Source organism: Typopeltis vanoorti, chromosome 10, assembly GCF_054136105.1.
Source record: "Typopeltis vanoorti isolate ZY-2024b chromosome 10, IOZ_Tvanoo_1.0, whole genome shotgun sequence".
Lineage (NCBI taxonomy): Eukaryota > Metazoa > Arthropoda > Arachnida > Uropygi > Thelyphonidae > Typopeltis > Typopeltis vanoorti.
Genome location: NC_143558.1, coordinates 80,666,751 through 80,685,222, shown reverse-complemented (window position 1 = coordinate 80,685,222; position 18,472 = coordinate 80,666,751). Strand labels below are relative to the sequence as shown.

Here is an 18,472-nt window from a genome sequence, read left to right as displayed (position 1 = left end):
TATTGATACAAGAAGAATGTACAAAAACAAAGACCTTGCAGGTATACAGAAACACATAACATCATCAAGAAAAAAATAAAAGAAGCCAAGGAAAATTGGATGAAAAATTTATGTACTGAAATTGAACTGCTTCAGAAGAAACATGATAATTTCAATATGTATAAGAAAATCAATGAAATTTCTGGAAAACTGAGGAAAAAGTAAATAGTGTCTCTAAGAGACGAAAATGTAAAAATAGTTCTAGAAGAAGAGAATAAAGCACAGATTTGGATAAAATATGTAACAGAACTTTTCAATAATACTAGACAGAAGCCTATAAATATAAAAGATAACATTCAAGGACCAGCAATCATGAAATGCGAAATAGAGAATGATATACGAACAAGTAAAACAGGAAAAGCCAGTGGACCAGATGGTGTGCAAACAGAATTTTTAAAATTAATAGAACCAGATAACATCAAACTTCTTGAAAAACTATTTAATAAAATATATGAAAGTGATGAATTTCCATCAGATTGGCTCATATCTACATTTATCAATGTCCCAAAGAAACCCAAAGCAAATTCCTGTGGTGACTTCCGACTTATTAGTCTAATGAGCCAAACATTAAAAATATTTTTGAAAGTAATTCAGAATTGTATTTATAGAAAAAGTGAAGAAACTCTAAGTGAAACACAATTCAGCTTTCAGAATGGTTTTGGTACTAGAGAGGCCCTTTTCTGTACCCAAATATTGATACAAAAATGCATAGAAAAACAGAAATCTGTCTTTATGTGTTTCATAGATTTTGAAAAAGCATTCGACAAAGTCAGACACACTAACTTAATAGAAGTCCTTCAACAAATAAGGCTAGACGAACAAGACATAAGACTAATAACAAATCTGTATTGGAATCAGTCAGCTACCGTTCAATTAGACAACATTACCACAAGTGATATTAACATCAAAAGAGGAGTGAGACAAGGATGTGTGCTCTCACCAATCCTGTTCAACATATATGCAGAGGTAATCTTTAAAAAAGCATTGGAAGAATGTTCAGAGGGAATCACAATAAATGGAAAGATTGTTAACAACCTTTGATATGCAGATGACACCGTGCTAATTGCAGATAATATTATGGATCTCCAAAAACTCATTGACAGTATACATAGAAAGCCAAAGAATGGGAATAAATATAAACATCAACAAGACAAAATACATGATCATCAGCAAACATCCAGCCTCATCAATGAAACTGACACTCAATGGGAAAAATATTGATCAAGTGTCAAGATATAAATATCTTGGTTGCTGGCTTAATGAACGGTGGGATCCAGAAATAGATATAAAGACAAGGATTGAAGTTGCACGGCTGTCCTTCATGAAAATGAGAACACTATTCTGCAATAAAGACCTAAACATGGAAGTCAGATGCCGAATGCTGAAATGCTACGTGTGGTGTATTCTGCTCTATGGAGTTGAAACATGGACATTGAAGACGACAACCATCAAGAAAATCGAAGCCTTTGAGATGTGGCTATACAGAAGAATGCTAAAGATATCATGGACAGAAAAAATTACCAATGAAGAGGTCTTAAAATCCATTGGCAAAGCTAAACATCTTGTATGAATAATCAAGAAATGAAAAACATCATATCTTGGCCACATCATGAGAAACAGCAAATACCAACTTCTACAAACTATTTTGATAGGAAGAATTGGTGGCAAAGGAACTAGAGGAAGAAAAAGAATATCATGGTTTGACAACATCAAGACGTGGACAGGAAAGAGCAGTGCACAACTGCTCAGATTAGCACAAGAGTGCAGTTTGTTCGCCAAGATGGTCGCTGACCTTCGATAGAAGATAGCACAATAAGAAGAAGAAAGTATTTTATTTCTTTAATTTAAAAATTAAAGTATTTATTTTAAAGTAATCACTGCTGAGTTAAATGGAATTCACTTAGTAGCATGCAGTAATGAGAGTAATACTAAATAACAAGTAAATACTAATAAAAATAAAATAAAATGAATAAATAAAATTCAGCTCTGTATTAATGATTATGCTTTGAATTTACAAACACAACTTTTAATATGAAATGTCCTGAGTATTATTTGCTACAGTGGAACATTTCTCTCTAAGGAAATTGGAAAGTAACTGGCAACTGTGGGTCAATTCTTCAAGATTATATTCTTTAAGGCCATTTCCAGTTAGAAATAGGTGTGAACCTACAGTATATTGGTATTAGTATTGTGGGTAGCCTAAGAGTTAGACAAATCAGAAGTTCCTACTGTAGTGACCAAAGCAGGGACTTTTTCAATCTATATTGGGCCTCCAAATAAACTAGATAGTTTCTCACCAGGGATGAAATTCACTACAACCTAAATAATAACTACTATTAAGAATTTAAATTAAAAAAAAAAATTATTAAAGAAAAAAAATTATATTCTTTAATTCAGTTTAAGAAATGTTCAGAATGGATGCACATTCTGACTCATTCAAATATGGAAAGTGTGATCTTAAGAAAAATTATGGTGTCATTAGCATATCATATAGCACAGAACATCCTTGGAAGTAAATAATCTATTGCATTAACATTGCATTTCGTACACCCACCAATAGAGGCACCAGGCATCATTTACCAATAATAATAATACATGTTCACAGTGACAGTATATGTAATTAGTTTAATTCATATTAAATAAAGGCAAAATATTTTGACTTTATTAAATAGGAAGTCATTCATGTTAAATTCATTCCATTCTCCATGTGAACATAAAACTTAGTTTATTTTTTTTATTCAAACTAAATTTGAATAAATGATTATGCACAATAATCATTTATTCACCTATCCACCTCACCAACCCTATCGATATAGGGTTGGTGAGGTGGATAGGAGGGTGGTTGATGGAGAAATATCAGAGAGTAGTTTATTCAGGAGTAGAGTTCAAAAGAAGGCCTGTGACTAGTGGTGTGCAGCAGGGTTCTGTTCTTGGACCACTACTATTTAATTTGTTCATTAATGATATAGGGAAGGATCTGAGAAGAACTGTTCAGTTGTTTGCCGATGATGCAAAGTTGGATAGAGCAATAGTGAATACAGATAATGTCAAAATTTTGAGGATGATTTGGATAGATGGGCAGACTTGGCAAAGGAGAATGGATGTCAGTTTAATGTGACAAAGTGTAAGGTTATGCATTTTGGGGTGTAAAGATTACCAGCTGTATACCACATGGCGGAACTGTACTCCAGAAATTGATGAAGCCAGAGACTTGGGAGTTTTAGTGGATATGGAGTTAACGTTTGGGGGGGGGGGGGGGGAACATATCAAAGGTGGCTAAAGCAGCTCATCAGATCACTCGGTTACTAAAGAATACTTTGACGAACAGAGAGAGAGAGAGAGAGAAGCAGGTTATTGTGTCCCTTTATCGAGCCTTGATAAGACCTCATCTTGACAACTGCATGAAGATCTGGACACCAGGGTTTCTTGGTGATGAGTAGGAAGTGGAGAGGATCTGGAGGTGAGTGACCAAGATGGAAGCAGGTCTATAGAATAAATCTTAAGAGAATCATCATCATCTCATCCGCTTGGTAACGGGTTGATTCCACTAAGAAGAAAGGTTCTCCACTTATCACGATCTTTGGCCATCTCATTGATGACTCTATAGCTGGGCAGATGAGAATGTTCTTTCAGCAACTTTATCCAAGTACTTCTTGGTCTGCCTCTAGGTCTTCTACCTCCTATACATCCATTCAGAGCTAAATATGGCAATCTATGAGGGATCATTCTCTGGATGTGTCCAAACCATCTCAACTGATGTTTAATGATTATATCTATTATATACTCTGGGAAGTTTAAACCTATTTCGACTTGATCATTGGTCTTGTGTTGCATCCAGTGGGTGTTATCGATTTTTCTGCGGCATTTCATTTCTTAAGAGAATAGGTTGAAGATTTGTAGGTTACAGAAACTGGTTGACAGGTGGAAAATGGTTGATATGATTGAGACACACAATCATATCAACTGAGGGGTTTTTAAATTACTGAGGGATTTTTATCATTATTATTACGTGACACCTCCAGGGAGTCCAAAGACTCATCGAGAGAGAGTGTGCCAATAGCATCAAATGATTAAACCCCTTCCAACTACTAACCACGCTCAAACTTGCTTAATTTTTTGCGAGCCATTAGTAGCAGAGGCTCTACCAATCGACCAACCTTTGCTGGTTTCTACAAGATTACTTCAGAGGAAATTTTTCTGAACAGATTTGGTGGTGGCAGAACTACAGGCCATCTTTGGAAACTGAGTAACAGTGTAGTCAGCAAGGATGTTATACATAGGATTTTTGCTTGGAGAGTAGCAAAGGAGTGGAATCGGTTGCCAAAGTCTGTTTCAGGTACCATAACTGTGAATGAGTACAAAGCAAAGTATGATAGATACTGCACAAATGTTGGATAGTTCTTAACGTGATGTTTAGAGCCTCCCTCGATGATTCTAAGGACTTCTTAGAGTAGCCCATAATAATAACAATAACAATCAGCTAACAATCTGAAGGTAAGTGTGAATTTAATCATATGTGGGGGGGGGGTGGGGGGGGGGGGGGGTGGGGGGGGGGGGGGGTGGGGGGGGGGGGGGGTGGGGGGGGGGGGGGGTGGGGGGGGGGGGGGGTGGGGGGGGGGGGGGGTGGGGGGGGGGGGGGGTGGGGGGGGGGGGGGGTGGGGGGGGGGGGGGGTGGGGGGGGGGGGGGGTGGGGGGGGGGGGGGGTGGGGGGGGGGGGGGGTGGGGGGGGGGGGGGGTGGGGGGGGGGGGGGGTGGGGGGGGGGGGGGGTGGGGGGGGGGGGGGGTGGGGGGGGGGGGGGGTGGGGGGGGGGGGGGGTGGGGGGGGGGGGGGGTGGGGGGGGGGGGGGGTGGGGGGGGGGGGGGGTGGGGGGGGGGGGGGGTGGGGGGGGGGGGGGGTGGGGGGGGGGGGGGGTGGGGGGGGGGGGGGGTGGGGGGGGGGGGGGGTGGGGGGGGGGGGGGGTGGGGGGGGGGGGGGGTGGGGGGGGGGGGGGGTGGGGGGGGGGGGGGGTGGGGGGGGGTAATTTTGTCGGGGGTTTTGAAGGTGGTTTTGATGTTGTATTTGTGTAGTGTTCTGTCTATTTTTTCTGAAATGCCTCTAACATATGGTATAGCAATAGCATTCTTGAAATCTTTTTTGTTATTAGTTTTTAGTTATTAGTTTTTTTTTTCCCACTAGAGGGCAGGCTAAGAAAAAAAGATTAGTTAACAATGTAGATGTAATTTACTTGTGTAGTGTACAACAGCATGTAGCTTGTTCTTATACTTCTGAACGTATCCTTCTGAAGATGACCTCAATACAGGGGTTGAAACATAAAGTTATTATTTTATTTGTAATCAGTAAAATAATCTTTATAACACGTGTGTTTTGTTTCCCTAATTTAATTAATATGAATAAAGCTCTGCAGGAAATGAAAAAAAACAAAGAAATAGTAATCACCAAAGCAAATAAGGGAAACGCCACCGTAGTACTCAACCAAAGGGACTATACAGGTAAGCTTAATGCTCTATTATTAGATCAGGCTACTTACCTCCCTATTGAATACACTCCCACCAACTCACAAATCAGAAAACTCCAGAGGCTGCTTAAGAAGGTCACTTCTTGGCCTGTAGAAGTTACTAACAAATTAAAACCGTTTAACTCTATATCCCACCCCCACAAAAATACATAAAGAAAATGTGCCATTATGTCCCATAGTGAATGGCATTGATTCCCCCACATGCAAACTAGCTAAACATTTGGCCAAAGTGCTCACACACTATACTGGCAACACACCATCACACATAAAAAACTAGGACTACTTCAAAGCCAGCATAGAAAACCTCACACTCCAACATACTGACATAATGGTCAGTTTTGACGTCTCCTCCTTAATCACAAATGTCTCCCTCAAGGAAATCTTAGAGCTAATCCAAGCTATATTTCCTCCCAATATATCAGCCCTATTTCAGTTCACAATGAACTCAGGCTATTTCGTTTGGCATGGAAAATTCTACAAACAAATAGAGGGGACAGCCATGGGTTCACCACTCTTCCCACCCTTGGCCAACTTCTTTATGGAGACTTTTAAAGAGAAAGCTTTAAACTTTGCCCCACAAAAACCAACCATATGGCTTCGCCAACCACCATCCTAGATACGTTGATGATGTATTTGCTATTTGGCCACATGGCTCAGATACTCTCCTTCTTAACACACTTAAACAACCAATACTCCAGAATCAAGTTCACCCTGGAAAAAGAGGGAAAACAACAGCCTCCCTATCCTAGACACACTAGTCACCCGCCAGCCTGATGGAACCTTGGTTTTCTCAGTTTATAGAAAACCCACGGCAGATACATTCACCAACAATCCACCCCCCCTCCCCCACAACAATATGGAGTTATTAAGACACTACACAACAGGGCTAATCTAATCTGTTCAAATGACAATGCCTTAACCACTGAACTAAATCACATCCTCAACACTTTCTTAGCCAATGGCTATTCCCCCCCCCAAAAAAAAATCCAAAAAATATTAAAACCAGTAAACCATAACCCTACCCCCCATTCACAACAAGGATTACTCTAATCCTTGTTGTGAATGGGGAGTACCTACATCCGAGGCACCTCGGAAAAAATTACAAAAATCTTATAAAAACATGACTTGACCTCTTGTTACAGACCATATAGAAAATTGGCATCCCTTATCTGCTCCACTAAAGACCAACCACTTCCCCTAGACCTACCTGGTGTATACCAGGTCCCTTGCAGCTGTCCTACTTTGGCCAAACAGGCAGGACAGTGAATATCAGAATTTCAGAACACAAGGACTACATCCATTTTCACCAGCCACTCGGGTCTTGCAGACCATGCTCTGGATAGATGCCGCAGAATATGGTGGAAGAAAGCCACAATAATACACCGTAGCAAGTTCAAATTTGAAAAATTTTAATGGAATCAGCCTCAGCCCTAAGAAACATGCCAAACCTCAACAAATTTGGTTGCATGAGACTGCCCCAAATTTGGGAGGCTTACATCAGGAGACCTTCGGCCCAATGGCCAAGAATACCTACATAGCCCGATGGGGGAGGTACCATCAGGACTTTTAGGAGAAACAATAGCTTCCTCGCTTTGTCCTCATTTACTGTGTGTAGTGCCTGCGTGCACGTCTTTATTTTAAGTTCCTTCGAAGATGGCAACGTGACGTTGCCGAAATATTGGAAATATATATTAAAGTTTAATTTAATTTATATTCTAGAATACGTTGTGAATTCCTTAAGTTAATTAATAATCACTTATCAATTTGGAGAATAAAGAATTAGTCATTTTCTAATATTATCTATCCATGTGATTCTAGGTTGTCCTCGAGTTTTTTTTTTTTTACCAGAAGATTAGCCGAGATGAAGTGCTACAGAAAACTTTTGAAGATACCATACCTGGTTGTGTGCAAGGATAAAAAAATCAGAACTCCCTGGTGGACACAGGAAGTTAAAGAGGCAGTGAAGGAAAAGAAGAAAGCATATCAAAAGTTCCTGGCAAATAAGTCAGCTTTTACTCTTACAGAATACAGAGACAAATGTAAGAAAGCTAAACAGTGTGTAAAACTAGCTAAACAAAAGTCATGGGAGGACTTTGGCAAGAATATAGAAAATAAATATCAAGAAGGTGGCAAAATATTCTGGAGGTTGTTGAAGAAGCTTAGGAATGGAGGAAAGAGTGCTGTAAAAGGAATTAGAGATGATAAAGGTGAAATGAAAACAGGAGAAAAAGATATCCTTGAAGTATGGAGTAATTACTTTGAAAAACTGCTAAATGAAACAAGCAGTGATAGCACAGTGGTAAAAAACACTGACCAGGCATGCAGTCAGGAATACATATCCATACTTGAAGTAGAAAAAGCCATCAAAGGCTTGAAATGTGGAAAGGCAGCAGGAGTAGATGATATTCGACCAGAAATGCTGAAGTATGGTGGTATAAGAGTCTTACAGTGGCTGCACTGCATAATAGAGAAAGCCTGGACAGAGGGACGAATTCCCGATGATTGGAGTAGAGCTCTCATAGTACCCATATATAAAAAGGGAAATAAAACTGAATGTGAGAATTACAGAGGTATTTCCCTACTGAGTGTTCCTGGCAAGATCTATGCAAGTATACTTGAGAAACGGTTGAGAAGAATTGTGGAAGAAAAGCTTGGTGAAGAACAAGCTGGATTCAGGCCAAATAGAGGCTGTCAGGATCAGATCTTCACTTTACGACAAATAGTCGAGAAAGCATGGGAATATAACAAAGATCTGTATTTAAGTTTTGTCGATTTGGAAAAGGCATATGACAAGGTGCCAAGAGAGAAGCTATTCAATACGCTGCAGTTATATGGTGTCAATGGGGCATTATATCAAGCAATACTTAGTCTTTATTTGAGTTGTGAGTCAGCAGTTAGAATTGAAGGAAGTACAGGAAGATGGTTTAATGTTAAATCTGATGTGAGACAAGGATGTACATTATCCCCTCTGTTATTCATTATCTATATGGATCACATTATGAAGGAATGTGGTATTAAACCTGATATCAAAATTGGAGATGTTAATGTCAGCTCTTTGCTTTATGCGGATGATGTTATACTTCTAAATAAATCCGCTACAAGTCTGCAAGATTCGCTGACTAAATTGAATAGCTGTTGTAATAGATATGGTATGAAGGTCGGCAATAAAAAGACAAAGACAATGAAAATAGGCAGAATCATTGAAAATGTCAACTGTGTTGTGAATGGAGAACCTGTTGAACAAGTAAAACATTTCAGCTACTTAGGCACAATTTTTACTGAAGATGGTAAATTAAATATAGAAATAGACAACAGAATCAGCAAAGCTGGTATTGTGGGAAGTGAATTGAATAAATTCATATGGAATAAGAGAGAAATTAGTCGGAACACTAAATTAGCTGTATACAAGACTGTGTTCAAACCAATTTTAACTTATGATCTGAGAGCTGGGTCAGAAGTAAAACACTTGACCAAAGACTAGAGACCGCAGATATGAGAGTCCTGAGAAAGATTAGAGGCGTGAACAGATGGCATCAATGGCAATATCATATTAAAAATGAGGATATTAGGAAAGAACTTGACATTGTCAGCATCCAGGAATGCGTTAGCAGAGCTAATCTCAGATGGTATGGTCACTTAAATAGAATGGGAGAGGAAAGATTAGCAAAACAAGTGTTCTCTGCCAGGTTGGCAGGAAAACGACCCAGAGGAAGACCAAGATATAAGTGGATTGATACGGTACAAAGTGCCTTAGACGATAGAAATATAAGATCTGATAATGTTGGAGTCTTGACAAGTAACAGACTGATATGGAGGAAAGTTGTAGATAGGAAGTTAGTAATGATGTAATTTTTTCATGTAGTACTGTCATATCCTGTACACCCCTTGAGGGTACATGTCAGGAATTTGATGATGATGATGATATGACACACATAACAAATAACAAGGATAGAATGAAAATCTGCTCCATTTCTAGAACACAAGAAAATATTGTCACTAAATATGTTGGAAACAGCTCTGGTGGCTGAACCACATAGCTAGTGTTATTTTATGTAAGCTATCTGATCTAGCTATGTGGCAGCCACCAGAGCTGTTTCCAACACAGTGACAATATTTTCTTCTGTTCTAGCAATGGAACAGATTTTCATTCTAATCTTGCCCTTTGTTACATGTGTGTCATGTATGGTATCTTCAAAAGTTTTCTGTAGCACTTCATCTCGACTAATAGTCTTTTCTTATTCTTCATTTAGCAATGTCAACTCTCACATACGTAGTAAGACAGAGTTAACAAGGGTACCAATTCAGGTAGTCTTGTAGTTAGCTGTATTTTATTGTCTTTTTAAAGTGGGTGTAACCTCTGAAGGGCAACAGCAGCTGTTTTGCAATGAGTGTTTAGTCCAGCTTAATTGCACAATTAAATGCCATTTGTGAGTTGCAGTAATTGTATAATATTTAACTTGTTAATTCATTGGCTAGATAATAATATACAAATAAAATTTTGATGTAGCTTGGGATCATGTTCATCAATTAAGAAAAATAAATAAATAAAAGAGAAAAACAAAGTGACTAGTTCCCTGCACAGCACAAGGACCTAATAGCATCTTTGTTCAATTTGGGTGATTAATTTTTATATTATAGTTTCCTAGTAATGTTAACCTCCCTTGAACATAATAACCATTACAAAAACTAGACTTACATTTTTCATTATACGGCCAAGTATCTGCAATGCAATTACTCTTTGGGAGTGAAATGTACTACGAATTATGTGAAATAATTCTTCAAGACTGTATCCTGGTATCTACAAATAAATTTTAATGTATAGTAATCAATAATGTGAAATATATTATTGAAATATATTACATCATAATTTAATAATACTGAAAAAGTTGTGCCGACATATTCAGATGCAATTCAATAATTTATTTATTTCATATATTTGTTGTACATTTATGCTAATGAAATGAAGACAATATATTTGGTATTAGTAATATAAAACTGTTTGCATCCAAAATCAATATTCATTTCAATCATAAAACTAAGACTCTTATTTAAAAGATTTAAGAATAAGCATAAAATTAAACACATTATTAATAAACAATCAAGGAACAGAAACTACACTGCTAACATAAAAAAAGTTTAAAAAATGTAACTGATGATTGAACATTAAATATCTATAAATAAATAATGAAATAACACACACACACACACACACACACACACACACACACACACACACACACACACACACACACACACACACACACACAAAATCCCTTAATAGTAGTTTTCCTTTACCTCTCATGCAATAATTAGATGGTAGACAAATTTCTAGTGTGAGACCACCAATTAGTTTAAAGAGGCCTGAAATTCTTTTTAAAAAAAGTTGCACATTTCGTCTAACCCACAACTTACTCGCTCATTGTACCAATGCACAATAGATATGGGCAACATAATGTTCACTCACTGACAATCGTGAAAGCTGATGATCAAATTTTCTACTTCTGGCAGATAGTTATCATGCAATACTCATATAAATATTTCCATAATTACTTTAATATTTAAAAGAGAAATGGAATTTTAATGTCATATGCAAATTTCTTTATGTTCTATAGAATTTAAATCTGGAATGTTTCCTGGTATGGCAATAGTTTTTTCTTACTCTTGCCTATGTTTGTAGAATAATTAAATTAGTGCTTAAGGGTCCTTAAGGGTCAAAGCTTTATATAACTGAGAGACTTCCACATAGCCTTTAAAGGAATGCAGAGAACCGACCAGGGCTTCTAACCTAATGTCCAATCCTCACCTTCTCATGGTGCACCCTGTTGGGTATCTACCTGGATACTAAACAAACGAGTATGGGCTGGCAATTTAGGATTTAGCCGACCAAACTGTATTCTTATTGGCTTAAACCAATATACAAAATGGTACAACATGACAAAATTTCATGCTGGCTGGGGCTTTGCCCGGTTAAAAAAAGCCCCTCCCCCGTTGTTTTCACCAGGGAACCAGGACAAACAGTGAAAAGTAGCTATTGAAACAAATCTGAAAGCACACTCCAACTCAACATCACAAGAGTTAAAGATAGGTACTATCAACATAAGAAGCTTGAATGGCAAAGAAATGGAGCAGGTTGAGGAATTAGATAAGTACCAGATCAACATAATAGGGGTTACTGAAACAAAAAAAGACAAAAACTGGTGAGATCTTTCTGAGCAATAAATACAAAATCTTATATTCAGACAATGACAATCAAGGAAAAGAAGAGATAGCCATAGTATTCAACCCTAATATGAGGCTAATCTCTTGAATGGCAGGCAGTCTTAAGTAGAGTGATGTGGGCAAATATCAAAATGGGGAACTGGACAAGAAGACTTATTTGTGCCTGTACTCCCACAAAAGGCTCTACTAAAGTAGAACTGGAGGAATTTTTTGAGGCTGTAGAGAAAGCTACTGACACAATGAAAAAGGAAAAGTTGGTCCTTGTTGGGGATCTAAATAGCAGAGTAGGAAGTGATTGTCAGACATACGAAAATGTTTTGGGAAAATTTGGAGAAAAGAGCAAAGCAAATAATAATGGCAAATACCTGTTGGATTTCAGCTCAGCACATGGACTGGTTATTACTAACACCATTTCCAACATAAAAAATTCACACAAATTCACATGGAGAGAAGAGAAAAGGAATAAGAAAAGTCTCATTGACTATGTTATTGTTGATAGTGATGTTTTCTTCCTGGTGCAGGATACCAGAGTGTACAAAGGATTTGAAATTGGAAGCGATCACTATTTAATTTTGAGCAGGATAAAATTGAATTTCATATTGAAAAGAAGAACATGTAAGAAAGTTATAAAGCGAATAAAAGCGAATACACAAGGATTATTGAAAAAAAAAAAAAATGAAAGAGTTTGAGATCAAGAACCAAACCTTGAAGAAAACTCTGATTAATTCAGCCAGAGAGGAATGTGGTGAGGTTGTCTGCAAGGATAGAGAAATCAGAACTCCATGGTGGATACAGGAAGTTAAAGAGGCAGTGAAGGAAAAGAAGAAAGCAAATCAAAACTTCCTGGCAAATAAGTTTGCTTGTGCTCTTAAAGAATACAGGGACAAATGTAAGAATGCTAAACACTGTATAAAACTAGCATAAACAAAAGTTATGGGAGGACTTTGGCAAGAATATAGAAAATAAATATCAAGAAAGTGGTAAGATATTCTGGAGGTGTTGTTGAAGAAGCTTAGAAATGGAGAAAAGAATGATAAAGGTGACATGAAAATGGAAGAAAAAGATATCCTTGAAGTATGGAGTAATTATTTCAAAAAATTGCTAAATGAAACACGCAGTGATAGCACAGTGGTAAAGAACACTCAACAGGCATACCGTCAGAAATACATATCCATACTTGAAGTAGAAAAAGCCATCAAAGGCTTGAAATGCCGAGGCAGTAGGAGCAGCTGATATTCGACCAGAAATGCTGAAGTATGGTGACATAAAAGTCTTACGGTGGCTGCACTGTATAGTTCAGAAAGCCTGGACAGAGGGACGAATCCCCGATGATTGAAGCAGAGCTCTCATAGTACCCATATATAAAAAGGGAAATAAAACTGAATGTGAGAATTACAGAGGTATTTCCCTACTGAGTGTTCCGGGCAACAATTAGTTGAGAAAGCATGGGAATATAACCAAGATCTGTATTTAAGTTTTGTTGATCTGGAAAAGGCATGCAACAAGGTGCGAAGAGAGAAGCTATTCCATACACTACAGTTATATGGTATCAATGGGGCCTTATACCAAGCAATACTTAGTCTTTATTTGAGTTGCAAGTCAGCAGTTAGAATTGAAGGAAGCATGGGAAGATGGTTTAATGTTAAATCTGGTGTGAGAGACAAGGATGTACATTATTCCCTCCGTTATTCATTATCTATATGGATCACATTATGAAGGAAAGTGGTATTAAACATGATATCAGAATTGGAGATGTTAATGTCAACTCTCTGCTTTATGCGGACAATGTTGTACTTCTAAATAAATCCACTACAAGTTTGCAAGATTCCCTGACTAAATTGAATAACTGTTGTAACAGATATGGTATGAAGGTCAGCAATAGAAAGACATAGACAATGAAAATAGGCAGAATCATTGAAAATGTCAGCTGTGTTGTGAATGGAGAACCTGTGGAACAAGTAAAACATTTCAGCTACTTAGGCACGATTTTTTGTGAAGATGATAAATTAAATATGGAAATAGACAACAGAATCAACAAAGCTGGTATGATAGGAAGTCGACTGAATAAATTCATATGGAATAAGAGAGAAATTAGTCAGAACACTAAATTAGCTGTATACAAGACAGTGTTCAAACCAGTTTTAACTTATAGATCTGAGTCAGAAGTAAAACAGTTGACCAAAGACTAGAGACCGCAGATATGAGAGTCCTGAGAAAGATTAGCTGCATCAATGGCAATATCATATTAAAAACGAGATTAGGAAAGAACTTGACATTGTCAGCATCCAGGAATGCATTAGCAGAGCTAATCTCAGGTGGTATGGTCACTTAAACAGAATGGGCGAGGAAAGATTAGCGAAACAAGTGTTCTCTGCCAGGTTGGCAGGAAAAACGACCCAGAGGAAGACCAAGATATAGGTGGATTGATACGGTATAAAGTGCCTTAGACAACAGAAATATAAGATCTGATAATGTTGGAGTTCTTGACAAGTAACAGCCTGATTTGGAGGAAAATTGTAGATAGGAAGTTAAGTAATGATGTAAATTTTTCATGTACTACTATCATATCCTGTAAACTCCTTGAGGGTACATGTCAGGAATTTGATGATGATGATAACGAATAAATGTTTTTTTTTTTTTTTTTACAAAAAAAACTGAAATACTAGCAACATGGGATGTTAGGAAGTTGCAGAGATGATTTTAAAATAATGTGGTGCAGTACTAGCAGATGAAAAATGTTGCAGCCAATTTTCATTATAGCCAACTCACTAGAATCAAAGGAGCAGCTTTCAGAATGGAAGGTTTGCCAGAGTGAATTCCTTTAGAATAGTACTAATTTGATGGGAATTTGTCTCCAAAGTATCAGTGCAGTGAGGTCTGTTATAATGAAATCACTATAATGATGTCTGCCACTACAGTATGTTATATTATACTACATTAATCACAACTATTACTCCCTAAAATTACCAATTCTCTCTAATTCACATGTCCGGGAAAGGACATGTGAATAAATCACAAGTCCTAGGTTTGATTCCCGTTGGTGATGTGAGGAGCTGAAGGATCTTCCTTAGCCATAGCCAAGTTACCCAGTCTTGGGCGTGGACAGTAGGGTTTTACCCCCAGTTTATCTAGAGTTTTTCATCACAAGCAGGCAAACCAGTCCCGTGAACATACACACACAGGTTACAGTCATAGGATATAGTATTTAATCCCTCATTAGGAGAGCTCAACTCAGTCCTAAGGGGCAGTCGAGGAATAGGGGGAACCCCACACGAATAAATAAATAAAACTACACCCACAAATCTGAAAACAAACCCCAACTCAACATCACCAGAGTTAAAGATCGGTACTATCAACGTAAGAAGCCTGAATGGCAAAGAAATGGAGCTAGCTGAGGAATTAGATAAGTACCAGATCGACATAATAGGGGTGACTGAAACAAAAAAGACCAAAACTGGTGAGATCTTTCTGAGCAATAAATACAAAATGTTATATTCAGGCAATGACAATCAAGGAAAAGAAGGAGTAGCCATAGTATTCAACACAAAATACGAGGCTAATCTTCTTGAATGGCAGGCAGTCTCAAGTAGAGTAATGTGGGCAAATATGAGAATGGGGAACTGGACAATGAGACTTATTTGTGCCTATGGTCCCACAGAAGGTTCTACTAAGGTAGAAGTGGAGGAATTTTTTGAGGCTTTAGAAAAAGCAACTGACACAATGAAAAAGGAAAAGTTGGTCCTTGTTGGGGATCTAAATAGTAGAGTAGGAAATGATTGTGAGACATACAAAAATATTTTGGGAAAATTTGGAGAAAAGAGCAAAGCTAATAATAATGGCAAATATCTGTTGGATTTCTGCTGAGGACATGGACTGGTTATTACTAACACCATGTTCCAACATAAAAATGTGCACAAATTCACATGGAGAGAAGAGGCTAGGAATAAGAAAAGTCTCATTGACTATGTTATTGTTGATAGTGATGTTTTCTCCCTGGTGCAGGACACCAGAGTGTACAGAGGATTTGAAATTGGAAGTGATCACTATTTAGTCTTGAGCAGGATAAAATTGAATTTCATATTGAAAAGAATAACATGTAAGAAAGTTTTAAATCGAATAAAAGTTGAGCAGCTCTCAGATGTGAACTGTAGACTAAAATACAGAAATATTATTGAAAAGAAAATGAAAGAGTTTGAGAACAGGAATCAAACCTTGGAGATTCAGTGGCAAACTCTGAAGGAAACATTGATTGATTCTGCCAGAGAGGCATGTGGTGAGGTTGTGTGCAAGGATAAAAAAATCAGAACTCCCTGGTGGACACAGGAAGTTAAAGAGGCAGTGAAGGAAAAGAAGAAAGCATATCAAAAGTTCCTGGCAAATAAGTCAGCTTTTACTCTTACAGAATACAGAGACAAATGTAAGAGAGCTAAACAGTGTGTAAAACTAGCTAAACAAAAGTCATGGGAGGACTTTGGCAAGAATATAGAAAATAAATATCAAGAAGGTGGCAAAATATTCTGGAGGTTGTTGAAGAAGCTTAGGAATGGAGGAAAGAGTGCTGTAAAAGGAATTAGAGATGATAAAGGTGAAATGAAAACAGGAGAAAAAGATATCCTTGAAGTATGGAGTAATTACTTTGAAAAACTGCTAAATGAAACAAGCAGTGATGACAGCACAGTGATAAAAAACACTGACCAGGCATGCAGTCAGGAATACATATCCATACTTGAAGTAGAAAAAGCCATCAAAGGTTTGAAATGTGGAAAGGCAGCAGGAGTAGATGATATTCGACCAGAAATGCTGAAGTATGGTGGTATAAGAGTCTTACAGTGGCTGCACTGCATAGTTCAGAAAGCCTGGACAGAGGGACGAATTCCCGATGATTGGAGTAGAGCTCTCATAGTACCCATATATAAAAAGGGAAATAAAACTGAATGTGAGAATTACAGAGGTATTTCCCTACTGAGTGTTCCTGGCAAGATCTATGCAAGTATACTTGAGAAACGGTTGAGAGGAATTGTGGAAGAAAAGCTTGGTGAAGAACAAGCTGGATTCAGGCCAAATAGAGGCTGTCAGGATCAGATCTTCACTTTACGACAAATAGTCGAGAAAGCATGGGAATATAACAAAGATCTGTATTTAAGTTTTGTCGATTTGGAAAAGGCATATGACAAGGTGCCAAGAGAGAAGCTATTCAATACACTGCAGTTATATAGTGTCAATGGGGCATTATATCAAGCAATACTTAGTCTTTATTTGAGTTGTGAGTCAGCAGTTAGAATTGAAGGAAGTACAGGAAGATGGTTTAATGTTAAATCTGGTGTGAGACAAGGATGTACGTTATCCCCTCTGTTATTCATTATATATATGGATCACATTATGAAGGAATGTGGCATTAAACCTGATATCAAAATTGGAGATGTTAATGTCAGCTCTTTGCTTTATGCGGATGATGTTATACTTCTAAATAAATCCGCTACAAGTCTGCAAGATTCTCTGACTAAATTGAATAGCTGTTGTAATAGATATGGTATGAAGGTCAGCAATAAAAAGACAAAGACAATGAAAATAGGCAGAATCATTGAAAATGTCAACTGTGTTGTGAATGGAGAACCGGTGGAACAAGTAAAACATTTCAGCTACTTAGGCACAATTTTTACTGAAGATGGTAAACTAAATATAGAAATAGACAACAGAATCAGCAAAGCTGGTATGGTGGGAAGTCAATTGAATAAATTCATATGGAATAAGAAAGAAATTAGTCGGAACACTAAATTAGCTGTATACAAGACTGTGTTCAAACCAATTTTAACTTATGGATCTGAAAGCTGGGTCAGAAGTAAAACACTTGACCAAAGACTAGAGACCGCAGATATGAGAGTCCTGAGAAAGATTAGAGGCGTGAACAGATGGCATCAATGGCAATATCATATTAAAAATGAGGATATTAGGAAAGAACTTGACATTGTCAGCATCCAGGAATGCGTTAGCAGAGCTAATCTCAGATGGTATGGTCACTTAAATAGAATGGGAGAGGAAAGATTAGCAAAACAAGTGTTCTCTGCCAGGTTGGCAGGAAAACGACCCAGAGGAAGACCAAGATATAGGTGGATTGATACGGTACAAAGTGCCTTAGACGATAGAAATATAAGATCTGATAATGTTGGAGTCTTGACAAGTAACAGACTGATTTGGAGGAAAATTGTGGATAGGAAGTTAGTAATGATGTAATTTTTTCATGTAGTACTGTCATATCCTGTACACCCCTTGAGGGTACATGGCAGGAATTTGATGATGATGATGATGAACTACACCCACTCTCACAGAGGTGTAGTTTCTGCTGCTTGCATCTTCTACAACTATTTTCATGGCAATGTTCATCCAAACTAGCATCAATAATTCTACCATCCAAACATGTGCAGCAATTGCTCAACACATCTTCATAGTTTAAGTCCCAACTTATAAAACAAACTCCACCTGCTCCTCATTTAACCTTTCTACTGATGTCCTATGGAAGTTTCCCATTGTGTTTCCCAGGGAATACAATCCTATAGCTCTTCAAACTAAATGTCAATAAGTTCCTTCTTGCCCATCCACAATACTAATGTATAACAGGTTGCTTCACATCTTGTATATGGGATTATCATAATAATAATTTAAAAAATTTAAAAAAAAATGCAGTGGGTGGACAAGTAGAA

General features: G+C 37.8%; 1 protein-coding gene across 1 annotated transcript in view; it reads right to left on the bottom strand.

The window, feature by feature from the left end:
- The window catches only part of LOC150102538 (RNA polymerase II-associated protein 1), a 754,864-nt gene that overhangs the window by 520,485 nt on the left and 215,907 nt on the right, over positions 1-18,472 (bottom strand). Inside the window, exon 11 of the mRNA XM_090399226.1 lies at positions 10,252-10,353. Within this exon, the coding sequence (XP_090255352.1) occupies positions 10,252-10,353 (102 nt within the window). The remainder of the gene's footprint in view (positions 1-10,251; positions 10,354-18,472) is intronic.